The 15,316-nt window shown below is 39.2% G+C and overlaps 1 protein-coding gene across 6 annotated transcripts in view; it reads right to left on the bottom strand.

The window, feature by feature from the left end:
• Positions 1-15,316, bottom strand: part of CDADC1 (cytidine and dCMP deaminase domain containing 1) — an 86,814-nt gene that overhangs the window by 25,557 nt on the left and 45,941 nt on the right. For all 6 annotated transcript variants that reach the window (XM_079779620.1, XM_079779615.1, XM_079779616.1 and 3 more), the window contains 3 exons: positions 8,312-8,481; positions 5,338-5,527; positions 1,010-1,070 (listed from right to left, as the gene is read on the bottom strand). In XM_079779620.1, coding sequence (XP_079635746.1) covers positions 1,010-1,070; positions 5,338-5,527; positions 8,312-8,481 — 421 coding nt within the window. The remainder of the gene's footprint in view (positions 1-1,009; positions 1,071-5,337; positions 5,528-8,311; positions 8,482-15,316) is intronic.

Genomic DNA, 15,316 nt, shown 5'->3' with positions numbered 1-15,316 from the left:
TCATATGGAAAACAAAACAATACTTAATAAATAATAATATAAGAATAAACTGTTTCATGTACTCACAACTATAAACCTACTTTTGTCCCACTCTGGGTATATCTTCCTTTTCCTTTCACTTATTTTTCCTGATAAATTTTTAAAAAGAAAGCTGAAGCATAAATATGTATTTTTTCCAGATTACTACTTGAATAAAATAAACTTAATTCAGAACAAAGAAAATCAAGATATTTACATAAAATTATTTTCATAAAGATATTTATATTTCCTGATTTTTCAGGATAATCAAATCATTGTTATTATCAAGAAAACTTTACTTTATAAACTTCCACTTACCTAGAATACAAACAATCAAAAAGCTAGCATAGCTAGTATTTAAAAATAATATTGTACACCAATAACTAATATTCAAAATTAATGTGCCTAAGGAATTGCAAATCTCCCAAAGATTCCATTACTTTCAAAATATCTGTGTCAGTATGCAAATAATAAAGCTTTGAAGACTAGTAATTCATTTATGGTAGCTGTGCTGACTGATAGTTAATTAGAATATGCAAATACCCAGAACATTTCTAGCCTCTGACAAATCTGAGCAAATGTGGCTTTACTCTAATAAGAATGCACATATCCTCATAATTTGGCCCTAGAACCAGCTGGATTACTTATATGTAGTTTTCCTGTCAAACTATCCAAAAAGCTCTTGGTTTGGTATGGAAGAACACTGTTGTTTACTATTTCACATAAATTTAATTTATGAAATCAATTTGTATATGATTATTTATATTAAACTGCAGATTATGCAGGACTAATTACTAGCCAGTACTTTCCATCACACCTGTATATGGTAAACAAATGCTTGTGAGCAAACTGAGTGGCAAAATCAAACCTGGAAAAAGAGTATGCTTTGTCTAAGACTACAATAATTTCCAACAATTTCATTAAAATTCACAATATATTATTTCTTCTCAGCAATAAGGTTAACCTCAATAAAGGACTTGTAAATACTTACTCTCTCTGTTTTCAGGCTCATTTTGTTCAAGAACAATAGTTCCTGCTGGATTCAGTTGCCACTGCAAAAGGGCACAAACATTTTATTTATACATTTAAGAAGGATTTAATAAATAGTATTTCAGCACCCTACTCTCAAATATCAAAACAATTTCAAAATCATAAGAAAAAAGAGTTAGCATGTCTATACCAACCAAGCCCTAATGACCCTGAAGGACCTGAGTCCCTGAATGATATGACTTCTGAAATCGTAATCAATATTCTTAAAGAAGAAATGAACTTTAAAGAGTCTTTACTTTCATTTTATAGGTAAGAAAGTGGAACACCAGAAAAGTGTAGTGACTTGCTCAGGGTTACACACTAACTAAAGGCAGCAATAGAATTAGAATCTGAGTCCGCCAATACTATAGAATTTCCACCACCTCATACTCTATCTTCAGGTCCTTCTGATCTTATAATAGCTAGAGAAGGCCCAGATATTAAAGAATGAAAATATGGCCAAGATTATCTTGCCTTTTGATATAGTTATCTATATATATAAAAGCCCAGCGACTGAAACGGCAGAAAGACCAGAACCGGTGGCTACGCACTGCGGCAGCCAACCAGCCTGATTCGGGCCCTGATCGGCCCCCAACACCCCGATCGGGGGTGGGGCAGGCCATCCAACTGCCCACGGCTCCTGTCCCCCACCAGCCTGGCCCAATGGGCCCCCATCAGGGCGGGCTGGCTGGACCCCACCTGTGCATGAATTCATGCACCAGGCCTCTAGTATCATATATTATATGATACTAGAGGCCTGGTGTACAGATTTGTGCACCAGTGGGGTCCCTTGGCCTGGCCTGTAGAGATCAGGCCGAAACTGGCAGTCCGACATCCCCCGAGGGGTCTCGGATTGCAAGATGGTGCATGCCAGGCCGAGGGACCCCACCGGTGCACGAATCCGTGCACGAGGCCTCTAGTATGCACATAAGATCTTTGGTTAATTTCTTCCCGCCCTCCTCCCTCCCCCCTTCCCTCTGAAATTCATCAGTCTGTTCCATGTTTCCATGCCTGTGCATTGAGCATCTGCCCCCTGGTGGTCAGTGCACGTCATAGCTACCAGTTGCACAGTCGCTTAGGCTTTTATATATATAGATTATTTATATCATATTACATCACCTCTCTGATTAGTTTTCCATTTTAACTATTCAGAAAGAAATAGGGAAGCCTGCAGATTCTTGGATATTACAGCGAAGACTGGAGCAGCAGATAAGAAAAATGAGTGTAATCAGGATCTCATAGCACAGCCCTTCCTTATTTCCTGGGCTGGAAATCCCCATCATCAGAATCACTTAATGACTTAACCAAAAAGGCCCCACCAGGGAACTAACTCCAGAAAGGCACAATTAAGTGTTTACTACCTGGGAGCCTCTCCCATAGCATCAATTGGATCATCAGATAAACTAGCTAATATCATGGAGACAAGACACAAGATAAACATTTCACCACGTGGAAAAAAGTCCTTGGAAAGGGAGGACATCAAGAACTGGTTGGTCGGCTACAGAAATGGAGTGGTTAGGGTTAGCACAAGGAAAAGAGAACTTATAAAGAGTGAGAAGTTATATATAAAAATTTATTTTAAAGGCATGTTTTAAAACTTGTCAAGCCACTAATATCTATTAATTTTGGCAAAATAAAAATTAGTAATCCTGAGTTTACATTTAAGGATAATCATAAAAAGACTATTTCCAACTGTAAAAATTTAGAAGCAATGTAGGTGTCGAACAACAGAACAATCGTTAAATAAGGCGTATTTCTATAGATTGAAATACATAATTATTAAAAATTATTTTTCTTGCTCATTTGTGGAATATAATGAACAACATAAACTGATGAACCAATACAGAGCCAGAGAAAAAAATATTTTAGAATATAATAGAAGTAATTCTGTTATTTATAGATTTTTAATATTTCCTACAACTTTGGTGATATTATACTATGTTAGTACAGTTTTGGTAATATTATTATATTTAAAATTATTTTTCTTGAAATATTAATGTTTATTGCATGTAAAAAAATTATTTTTGAAGAATTTTCACTGACTGATAATATAACATGTTAACAACAGTATCTATGAGTTATGGGATAATATAAGTCCTTTTTTATTTTTTTAGTGCTCTACAATGAGCATATGTTACTTTTATAATTAAAAAAAAAATAATAACATGACCTAACAGAGAAAATTCCACATGAGAAAGAGTTTGTGAGTAAATGGACATGGGTTTATACTGGCAAAAATCTATTTTTGAAAGTACTGTTGCCCAGCCCTAGCCTAACTAGCAATAACCCCGCAGAACTGAACCACTGACCTTAAGGTATATGGTGACACTTCAAAGAGAAAAGCAAACATTTTTCACACAAAGTTAATTTCAATATGCTTTAATCTTTTAAAAATACCAAATTTACTCATATTCTTATACTACTCTTGACAGCCTAAAAGTATAATCTTTATTAAAATTCAAACTTAGAACAAATACTAGTTCATGTCAGTTGCTGATATTTACAAAACTGGGTGTTTAGCTCACCAGGCAGTTTAAATCTTTTACATAATATTGTAAGCCAGGCCAGACAAGGGAAAGAGCAGAGGGTGGGAAGCTAATGTTCCCTGGAAGAAGTACAGTGTACGAGCGCGGTGTTCCTGGGCGGGTCTTGGCCAAGCGGGTGTTTCTGTGTCACATCTGTGCTCAGAGCCTCCACTCCCTTTGCTTTCCTTCCACTTCCCTTGCCCTATCTTACATTCTTCTGACCTCTTCGTTCTCTGTACAATTGAAAAGCTACTAAAACCCACCAGTAAGCAAGATATTTCCGAATTCACTTCACCCATCACACACAGTCCTGAAATGCTAGGTTACTTAATCTTTATAAAGAGAATTTGAAAAATTTTTCCCACTCTCAGGTGGAATGAAGAGATAGAAAACAAAACCACAGAACTGGAGATTTCTCCTTGACTTGTTGGATGTAAGCTTTTGTTTAGTTTTACAGAAGAGGAATCTTTCCAATCTCTCTTATTTTAGAGCCTCCCCTTTTCTTTTTAAAGTAGTGATAAACTTTAAATAAAACGAGATAAAAGACAAAAATACAGGACAAAAATTTAAAAAGTAAAAATTTATGATACTTCATACACAGATGGAAATTAGATAGTATGTTGTTGTATTTTTTAAATTTTAAATGTATATATAGTTTAATAAGTATCTTTTAGGTGCTTTACAGGGGTGGGCAAAGTAAGTTAAATTAACAGTCATAATTACCTAAAAGATAAATCATAAGTGAGGATATGAAATAATAATAAATAATACAATAATAAATAATAATACAAGAATAAACTGTTTTTCATGTACTCACAACTGTAAACCTAATTTTTCCCTCCCCTGTATATATTCCAGGACCCTGGACTCAAAACAGGAATGAAAAGTTGAAATGTATAAACAATTCTATTATATGTCTTTTGTACCCACTGCAACTTCTAGTATATAAATGTTACATTAAATTCCAGAATTATCATTAAAAAGCAATACATGATTCTGGACAGGACCCTTTTACTATATAGAACATTATTGGGACAACTGGTGAATGCTGATGAAATCCCTGGCTGAAATGGCAGAAATGTGTCAATGATAATTCCCTGAGATTTGTGGTTAGATTATGGTTATGTAGGAGAATATATTGTTTAAGAAAATATACAATGAAGTATTTAAGAGTAATCTGGTATCATGTCAACAACTTATTCTCAAATGTTTCTGGAAAAAAGTTTCTAGTAGAGTATTTGAATTTTTGTGTATATTTGCAATTGTTCCTAAAAAGAAAACATTTTAAAAAACCTAAATAGCAAAAAAATATAAACAGTTAAAGTTCTGAGTTTTGCATGAACTACCTCAGTACTTTATATTTGTGTGTGTGTATATATATATATATATATATTAAATCCTCCTCCCTATCTTTTCTGTAACCTTAAACTATTTTCACCTTGTTTACTGCTCCATCCAAGCCAGAAAGAAGGGTGAGGGAAGAGGGAGTTCAGAGATTTTCTTTTGTTAAGTACCAAAGGGTCTGCTAATTCAAGATCTGTAAGGTCAATACAACTCTCTCTACAGAGATATAAATTCATAAGGCAGAGATCCTAAACTGAAAATTTGTAATTAGGCAAGTGCTTGTACCTAAAAATAAACTCAGTGATAACAGTTTGTTGAAACTCTTTAAAAGGGTGGGAATTACTAGGTTAAAATATGTGGCAGGGTACCAAACAACATTAATAGGAAGCATATTTGAAAAAAAAGTGTGTATCTTACTTACTGTAAATTTGCTAACACCCTCAAGTTCTCCAAATCGCATGTAAGAGATGTCTGCCTTCTTTTTTCCAACATCTATATCCCCTGTATAGATTTGCTTTATGCCTGCACCTTTAATTAAAGGTACACACTCATCACATGGGCACTTTGTCACAAAAATCATACTTTTTTCTTCTGGTTTTATTTCTTGACACCTACAAAAAGTGTATAAAATATTAAAAGGGTAGTTTCTGAAAGGGTAAATTATATTTCAGAGAAATCTTTAAAAACTAAAACATCTGCTTTAAGAGCAGATTTACAACATTATAAACAATAATAAGTGAAACTTACTCTTTCTGAATTACTGAGTATTCAAAATCTAAACTCATAAATGTTAAAATATAACCTGAACATGACAATTATTATAAGCAAAATTTACTTATTCTAAGCAATCTGGCAAGATTTCAGTATTATATTACAAAGTAAATGAAAACAGTAAAAGAGAGAGAGAGAGAGAGAACACAATGTTCTCTAAGTAAGTACTTCTTTATAATGCCAAAATCAGGGGCCAGAACTAACACCCCCTTTAAAAGTTTATGATGTCTAATTAGATATTAACTCATGGTAGCCAAATGACCTACCCCCTTATCTGGTACCCAATGGACATTTAATAAGTGCTTACTAAACTAATAAATTTACTGTCATCCCTTGGTTTTGCAGACATCGATTTAACAGACTTTGGATTTAATGGTCAAAATTTCCATTAAATCCCTGTTAATTTTAAAATGCTTTAAACCAAGATTTGCTTATAATTAACAGGTTATTTGCTTATAATTAACTCACTGTTATTTTTAACAAATTTTAGCATATAGGCCATATGTTGGAAAAAACACTGTAGTAATTTCACCAACATAAATATTACATATCTACAACTACAGTTTACATATTTAAATCCAAGAGTCACTGCTCGTAAACAATATTTGGTAATCAATAGCACATGATCACACCGCATGGTGCATGGTGATTGGTTCCGCTGTTGCGTGGCATGACTTTCTGCAGCATAATAACACGTGCTAGCTGATGTTTCCACATGTGCTAAGCCACGCCCCAGCTGTGTGCATTTGTTTACACTCAGTGACTACTGAATGCAGGCATTTACTAGACCTATTCAGTATAAATTTAAAATTACAGTAATACATACAGAAAACTTTTCTGTGAAATAAAACTTTCCACATACTTAATTTTAACTATACAAACATGTCTACATAAGTAAAAATTGGTAAACTAATTTGTCAATTTTTAAACATACACATGCAGAAAACCTACTTTATTATATAATGGACTTTCAGCTTTAACAGACACCCCCTTGCCCATATTAGTCTGTTATATCGAGGTTTTATTGTAATATTAAAGTTCTGGATAAAACTGAGTTATAGTTCCCTTACCCCCTTCCCTAACACAGGATACTTTTATTTAAGAAACATCTGTATTTAACATATCCATATCTCCATACAATCTGTAATGAAGAGCACAAGGCAAAGAGAGAGGAGTTGTTTGAATGGGGGTAGTTTAGGACTAAGGGATACTCTCATCTGAGGCTACAGGGGTTGTATCTCCTGGTTCCATGGTTCACTCTGCTCAGAGTTAGCCGTCTTCCACCACCACCAGCCTTCCCTACCCATCTTTCTAGTTCAGACTCTCATTTGTTCACCTGGACTAGGCCAACACAATTTTATGCACCTAACCTATTCAAAACATATACCCGTAATGTAAGCAATCAGTACTGTGACTCTCTCAATGCCATACCATGTTCCCAAATGAAGTCTAACCTCACAGTCTTCCCTATATAGTCCCAACCTAGTCCCAGGTGCTCCATGGTCCAGCCTAACTGGAGCTGCATGTTCCTACACATAAGCTTTTTTCCTACTTCTAGACCACGGCTATGCCCGAAGCAAGAATGACTTCCCTGTAAGTACCTCCAATTGTCACAATCCTATCAAAACCTTCAAAGCTCAGCTGAAATGCTAGCTTCTCCATAAAGCTTTTCCCTACTAATCCCCCTCCATCCATAGCAGCCCCTGAATTTCGACAGCACTTGGGTTGGGTGAATGCACTATCACATTCCCTACTGTATTACACTCTTAAGGATAAAAACAGATCCAGAGACAGAGAAACATCAATCAGAACGTCAAACCTCAGGGAAGGTAGGGGAGGGTGGGAGTAAAGGGGAGAGATCAACCAAAGGACTTATATGCATGTATATAAGCCTAATCAATGGACACAGACAACAGGGGGGTGGGGGCATGAATGGGGGATGGGGGGGGTAATGGGGGAATAAGGATACATATGTAATACCTTACTCAATAAAGAAATTTAAAAAAATAAAATGTTTGAAAAATTAAAAAAAAAAGGATAGGAGCAATATTTTATTCAGTTTCAAATATCCTAAGATCACCACCTTCATGGTTAATGCTGAGAAATGTTTGTGGAAATAATCTAAATTAACATCAGAGGAGGAGGTAATGCCAGTTATAACCTCTAACAAAAACTATGTTAAAGGAATTTAGTTCATAATAAAATCTATATATTCATAAAAACAAAATATGTGCTTTAGATTTTAAAAACAAAGGACAGCTTACATTCCAGAAATATACAAGACCCTAAGGATACACTTCATGCCATTTTATATTAGAGAGCAAAGGAATAAGGAGGAAAAAAAGATTGCTCAATAAATCTGAAGGCCCACAGTATCTCTGACGATGGCCTCAGGTCAGGCAGCAAAGACCAAGTATAACCAAAGTTATACTTCAAAAGAGTATTTCTTGGAATAATAAAAATTTAAAAAAGGAAATAAATTGCAGCTAAAAGTAAACTAAATTCAGCCCTGGCCAGTGGCTCAGCTGGTTGGAGCATTGTCCCATACACCAAAAGGTTGTGGGTTCAATTTCAACTAACCCTTGCTACATTTTAATGAAAATAAATGCAAAGAAATTTCATACCTAAAGGTCAAGGCATTCTGTTCCGCATGGATAATGTATCTGAATTTTCTTATTTCTCTGTCTTTCTGTTTGTCATCCATGTTTGGGAAGTCAGCATACTCAGATCCAACAGGAAAAGCATTATAACCACATCCTATGAAGTACATCATGCCTGTCCCATCACAATTTTGCTACGAAAGGGAGCAAACCAACAAAACTTAGTTTTCAACATGTTGAAAAGGCAGCTTTGTATCATACTTTGTATAATGAATTCAATTTTCTATGAAAAGATGAACCATCAAAAAATATAATATTAGGTCCTCCAACTGCAGTGTGGTCTTATCAAAGCTAAATTTCAAGAAAGCTGATCATATTTCTAACATAATCTCAAGGCAGAATTGGTTTTAGCAGTTAATTACTAGTAAATATTAGCTTGTCTAATTCACTTGATTCGGACAGCTCTCCTAGAACAGGTTATAAGATGCTGGAGAACAGAAATCATGCTTTCTTCTTTCTTTATCTCAGAGTACACCTATTAGAGTGCTTTGTATATTAAGAGTTACTCAGCAAATGACTGTTAATTTCTTATATGCACTGTGCTGTGCTATTGGTTAGCAAGCCAGAAATTTAAAACATATTTTGAGCAATTTTTGTTGTTGGGCTAAAAATGTGCCAATATGATAGAGTTGAAAAATAGAAATTTCAGTTTCTCATAATCTTCAATAATTATTGAGCCCCTATTATACGTGTATATATTATCATAGGACTTCTTACTTCACTGGTTCTTCTTTATTTCTCCTGGTCAATGGCATATTAGCTATTATTATGAATGTTTTATCAATTATTAGAGTGAAATATTTTATAAATCACAAGTATTTATAGTAGTTTGAAATTTGCTCTAATAAGCCTCACTAAATTTCAATATATTATAATTACTCATATGCAAGTATCAACAGACTCATTACTGTAGTAGCTTGATAAAAATCACTGTTATAGTGAGCAAACAAAAGCTTATAAATAACTGATCTTATTGATAACAAATTATTCTTGAGTACTTACTATCTAACATCATGTTGAGTTTTATCTGTATTATTTCATTTAATCAATTTCCACAACATAGAGAACAGCAGTACTATCATTATTCCCGTTTTATGGATAAGGAAACTGAAGCCAGGGTCACAAAACGAGTAAGTAACAGATGAAATTCAAGCTCAGGTTGACTCCAAACCCATGTCTTTGCACTTCACCATGCTGTGTACACTATAGGTAATTTGAAAGGAAACTTAAATTCTCCACAAAGTAGTCAAGAACAACCAGATCTTAAGCTAGAGGCTGCTGAGCATTCATATAAACAAGACAGAGAATTCCTGTCCTCGTGAGCCTTATAATCTAGAGATGATAAGAAACTGGACACATAATTTTAACTGTGATGAGTGAGACAAATGAACTGTACAGAAGACTATGAAGTTTTTGGTAGAGGAACCTATTCTAGTAGGTGTTAACAGCTGAGGTAGAGATAAGGAGAGTTAAGAGATATTTTGAAGGTGGAGTCCACAGTACCTGGTGATTAATTGAATGTGTGGCATTAGAAGGAATGGGCTGGTGACCACTGATGAAGAAATAGGTTAGCAGGGAAAATACTAGATGTATTGGCTAGGATGAACTTAAAAGACTTATGAAACATCCAGGCAAATAGTCAAATTACTTGCTATAAAGTCTATTGAAACAAAATTTAGGCTCCTACACATAATTACTAAGAATTATCTCTTGATTCTGTGCTCTCCTAACTCATCCCCATAATTCTAAGCCCTCACCATATTTTATATGAATGTCCCTATTTTCTGTCTAGTCCCACCTCATTATTATTATAATGCAAATCTGAACCAAACATTTTCCCACTTAAAAGATTCTTGGATTGGCCTGGCCACTGTTGCTCAGTGCTTAGAGCGTCGGCCTTGCACCCAAGGTTCGTGGGTTCAATTCCTGGTCAAGGGTATGTACCTGGGTTGCATGTTTGATCCCTGGCCCCAGTCAGGGCACACGTGGGAGACAGCCAATCTCTTTCTTGCTCTTCCTCCCTCCCTCCTTTCTACTCTCTCTAAAAATCAATGGAAAAAATATCTCAGGTAAGGAATTAAAAAAAAAAAAAAGATTCTTGGATTACACTATCCAATGCGGTTAGCAGCAGCCATGTGTGGTTAGTCTGAATTGAAAGGTATGGTAAGTGTAAAATACACACAATATTTTGATGGCTGTAGTGCCCCAAATGCAGGCTATTTTATTAATAATCTTTAAAAAAAAACAAAAAACTTTTTAAGCCTGGCCTATGCAGTTCAGTGGTTGAGTGTTGACCCATGAACCAAAAGGCCCCCAGTTTGATTCCTGGTCAAGGAACATGCCCAGGTTGCAGGCTCAGTCCCCAGTAGGGAGCATGCAGGAGATGGCCAATCAACGTTTCTCTCATTGAGGTTTCTATCTCTCTATCTCTCTCCTTTCTTCTCTCTCTAAATAATCAATGAAAACATGTTTTAAAAACACTTTTTAAAATTAAATTTATTGATGTTGGCACTGGTTAACAAAATTATACAGGTTTCAGGTGACCAATTCTACAACACATCATCTGTATACTGTATTGTGTGCTTATCACCCCAAATCAAGTCTCCTTCTATCACCATTTATCCTTCCCTATACCCTACTCCACCTCCCACCGCACCCCCTCCATAGGCAATCAACCACACTGATGTCTGTGTCCATGAGTTCTTTCTCTTTTTTTCTTTTTTGCACAATCCCTCCACCCCCCAAATCCCCTCCCCTGACATCTGTCAGCCAGCTCTCTATGAGTCTGTTTCTATTACCCACTCATGTACTGATGAACACTTAGCTATTTCCAAATCTGGACTATTGTAAATGATGCTGCAATGAACGTACGTGTGCATATATTCTTTTGAATTAGTGTTTCAATTTTCTTTGGAAATATTCACAGAAGCGGGATCGTTGGGTAATAATTACATTTTTTCTTTTTTGAGGTAACTCCACACTGCTATCCTCTGTGGCTGCACCAATCTACATTCCCACCAACAGTACACAAGAGTTGCCTTTTCTCCACATCCTCACCATCGCTTGTTTGATTTATTGATGATAGTCATTCTGACAGGTGTGAGGTGATATCTCTTTGTGGTTTTAATTTGCATTTCTCTGATTAGTGACATTGAGCATCTTCTCATACATCTATTGGCCATCTCTATGTCCTCTTTGGAGAAGTATCTATTCAGGTCCTTTGCCTATTTTTTAATTGGATTGTTTGAGGGTTTTTTTGGTATTGAGATTTATAAGTTCTTTATACATTTTGGATATTAACCCCTTAACAGATATGTCGGTGAATATGTTCTCCCATTCAGTGGGTTCTCTTTTCATTTTGTTGATAGTTTCCTTTGCTGTGCAAAAACATTTTAGTTTGATATAGTTGCATTTATTTATATTTTCTTTTGTTTCCCTTGCCTGAGGAGATATAGCAGAAAAAATATTGCTATGAGAAATGTACGAGCTTTTACTGCCTAGGTTTTTTTCTAGAATTTTTATGGTTTCAAGTCTAACATTTAAGTCTTTAATCCATTTTGAGTTTATTCTTGTGTATGATGTAAGAAGGTGGGCTAGTTTTATTTTTTTGCATGAATCTGTCCAATATTACCAACACCATTTATTAAATAGACTTTCTTTACCCCATTGTATGTTCTTGCCTCCTTTGTAAAATACTAAATGACTATAAAGGCATGGATTTATTTCTGGCTCTCTATTCTGTTCTATTGATCTACGTTTGCTTTTATGCCAGTACCATGTTGTTTTGATTACTATGGCCTTGTAGTGTAGATTGATATCATATAGTGTGATTCCTCCAACTTTCTTTTTCTCTCTCTCCCAAGCTTGCTGTTGCTATTTGGGGTCTTTTGTGGTTCCATATACATTTTTGGAATATTTGTTCTAGTTCTGTGAAATATACCATTGGTATCTTAACAGGGATTGCACTGAACCTATAGATTGCTTTGGGTAATATGGGCATTTTATTGATGTTAATTCTTCCTATCCATGAACATGGTATATGCTTCCACTTATTTGTATTTTCTTCAATTTCTTTCTTCAGTGTCTTATAATTTTTTGAATACAGGTACTTATTCCTAGTTATTTTATTCTTTTTGAAGCCATTATGAATGGGATTATATTCTTAGTTTCCTTTTCTGGTAGTTCATTATTGGCCTATAAAGTGCAACTGATTTCTGGATATTTGTTTTGTATGCTTTTACTTTATTGAATTCATTTATCATTTCTAGTAGTGTTTTGGTGAAATCTTTAGAGTTTTCTATATACAGTATCATGTCATCCACAAATAATAAGTTTTACTTCTTCCTCTCCAATTTGGATGCCTTTTATTTGTTCTTCTTGTCTGATTGCTGTAGCTAAGACTTCCAGTACTATCCTATCCTATCTAATAAAAGAGTAATATGCAAATTAACCATCACTCTGCTACACCCACAAGCCACGCCCACCAGCCAATCAGGAGCGAGTATTCAAATTAACCCAACCAAGATGGCTGTGGCCACGGAGAGAGCAGGGGGCTTAGGTTTCCCCGGCAATGGAGGAAGCCAAGCTTCCCGCACACCCTGGCCGGCCCAGGCCTCCACTCAAGGCTACAAAGTTTCAATTATAGAAGATAAATAAATCCCAACAAAAATGGTGGCAGCCACAGAGCTGGAGAGAGCAGGAGGCTTGAATTGCCCCCGGTGATGGAGGAAGCCAAGCTTCTGCAGCCCTGGCCTGCCTTGGCCTCCGCTTAAGGCTACAAAGTTTCAATTATAGAAGATAAATAAATCCCATATCCCAAGGCCTCCGCTTGGGTCGCTGGGGTGTGTGGCCGGCCTGCAAACCACCACAGGCCCCTCACCCAGGCCACCCCATGCCCCAAGGGAACCCCCACCCTGATCCAGAACACCCTTCAGGGAAAACCAGCCGGCCTCCACCCGTGCACCAGCCCTCTATCCTATCTAATAAGAGTAATATGCAAATTGACCATCACTCCAACACACAAGATGGCTGCCCCTATGTGTTCGAAGATCCTGCCCCCATGTGGACATAAGATGCCCAGCAGGGGAGGGCAGTTGGGATGGACCAGGCCTGCAAGGGAGGGCAGTTGGGGGCAATCAGGCCAGCAGGGGAGGGCAGTTGGGAGGGACCAGGCCTGCAAGGGAGGGCAGTTGGGGGCAATCAAGCCTGCAGGGGAGGGCAGTTAGGGGTGACCAGGCCAGCAGAGGAGAGAAGTTGGGGGTGACCGGGCCTGCAGGGGAGAGCAGTTGTGGGGGAACCAGGCCTGCAGGGGAGGGCAGTTGGGGATGACCAGGCCTGCAGGGGAGGGCACTTAGGGGCAATCAGGCTGGCAGGGGAGCAGTTAGGCATCAATCAGGCTGGCAGGGGAGTGGTTAGGGGGTGATCAGGCTGGTAGGCAGTAGTGGTTAGGAGTGATCAGGAAGGCAGGCAGGCGAGCAGCTGGGAGCCAGGAGTCCTGGATTGTGGGAGTGATGTCTGACTGCCCATTTAGGCCCAATCCTACCGGGATCGGGCCTAAATGAGCAGTCGGACATCCCTTCGAGGGGTCCCAAATTGGAGAGGGTGCAGGCTGGGCTGAGGGACACACACCCCTGTGCACAAATTTTGTGCACTGAGCCTCTAGTCCTATATAATAAAGAGATAATATGCAAATTGACCATCACACCAACACACAAGATGGCCGGCCCCATGTGGTCAAAGATGGCCACCCCCATGTGGACACAAGATGGCCACCACAAGATGGCTGGCATGGGAGGGCAGTTGTGGGTAATCAGGCCAACAAAGGAGGGCAGTTGGGAGGGACCAGGCCTGCAAGGAAGGGCAGTTGGGAGCGATCAGGCCTGCAGGGGATGGCAGTTGGGGACAACCAGGCCGGCAAGGGAGGGCAGTTAGGGGTGACCAGGCCAGCTGGGGAGGGCAGTTGGGGGTGGCCAGGCCTGCAGGAGAGGGCAGTTAGGGGCGACCAGGCTGGTAAGGGAGGGCACTTAGTGGTGACTGGGCCAGCAGGGGAGAGCAGTTGGGGGCAACCAGGACTGTAGGGGAGGGCAGTTGGGAGCAATCGGGCTGGCAGGGGAGCAGTTAGGCGTCGATCAGGCTGGCAGGGGAGTGGTTAGGGGGTGATCAGGCTGGCAGGCAGAAGCAGTTAGGGGCAATCAGGCAGGCAGGCAGGCGAGAGGTTGGGAGCCAGCAGTCCTGGATTGTGAGAGGGATGTCCGACTGTCTGTTTAGGCCCGAGCCCACCAGGATCGGGCCTAAATGGGCAGTCAGACATCCGTCGAGGGGTCCCAGATTGGAGACGGTGCAGGCTGGGCTGAGGAACACACACGCCCCCAAGCATGAATTTCGTGCACCGGGCCTCTATTGTATATATATAAAAGCATAACATGCAAATCAACCGGATAGCGGAATGACCAGTTGGCTATGACGCACACTGACCACTAGGGGGCAGTAGCTCGATGCAAGAGCCGCCCCCAGCCCGCAGGCCCTGATCGCCCAATCAGGGCCTGCTGGCCAACCTCTTGGTCCCTCCCCCTGGCCGGCAGGCTCCTATTGCCCAATGAGGAACTGGGAATCGGGGGTGGGTGGCAGCAGATACAGGCGGCGCTGGGGCGCCAATCGCCCGCAGGTCACCCCACACAGAGAGGGTGACCGGCAGCAGTGGCGGGGGGTTGGGCCAGTGAGCGGGCGGAAATGGCCAATCTTTTGGTCCCGCTCCCCAGCTGGCAGGCTCCGATCGCCTGATGGGGAACTGGGAACTGGGGGTGGGTGGTGGTGGATGGGGGCAGCACCGGGGCCGATTGCCCCACTAGTTACCCCACACACAGAGGGCAATTGGCAGCGGCAGGGGCAGGGCCAGCTGCTGGCAGCCAGGGAAGATCGGCCTTGATTGCAGGCCAGGCCTAGGGACCCTACCCGTGCACAAATTTCATG

The sequence above is a fragment of the Cnephaeus nilssonii genome (genome assembly GCF_951640355.1).
Source record: "Cnephaeus nilssonii genome assembly, chromosome: 8".
Taxonomy (NCBI): domain Eukaryota; kingdom Metazoa; phylum Chordata; class Mammalia; order Chiroptera; family Vespertilionidae; genus Cnephaeus; species Cnephaeus nilssonii.
Note: the sequence above shows the minus strand (reverse complement) of the source record. Positions and strands in the feature narration are given on the sequence as shown.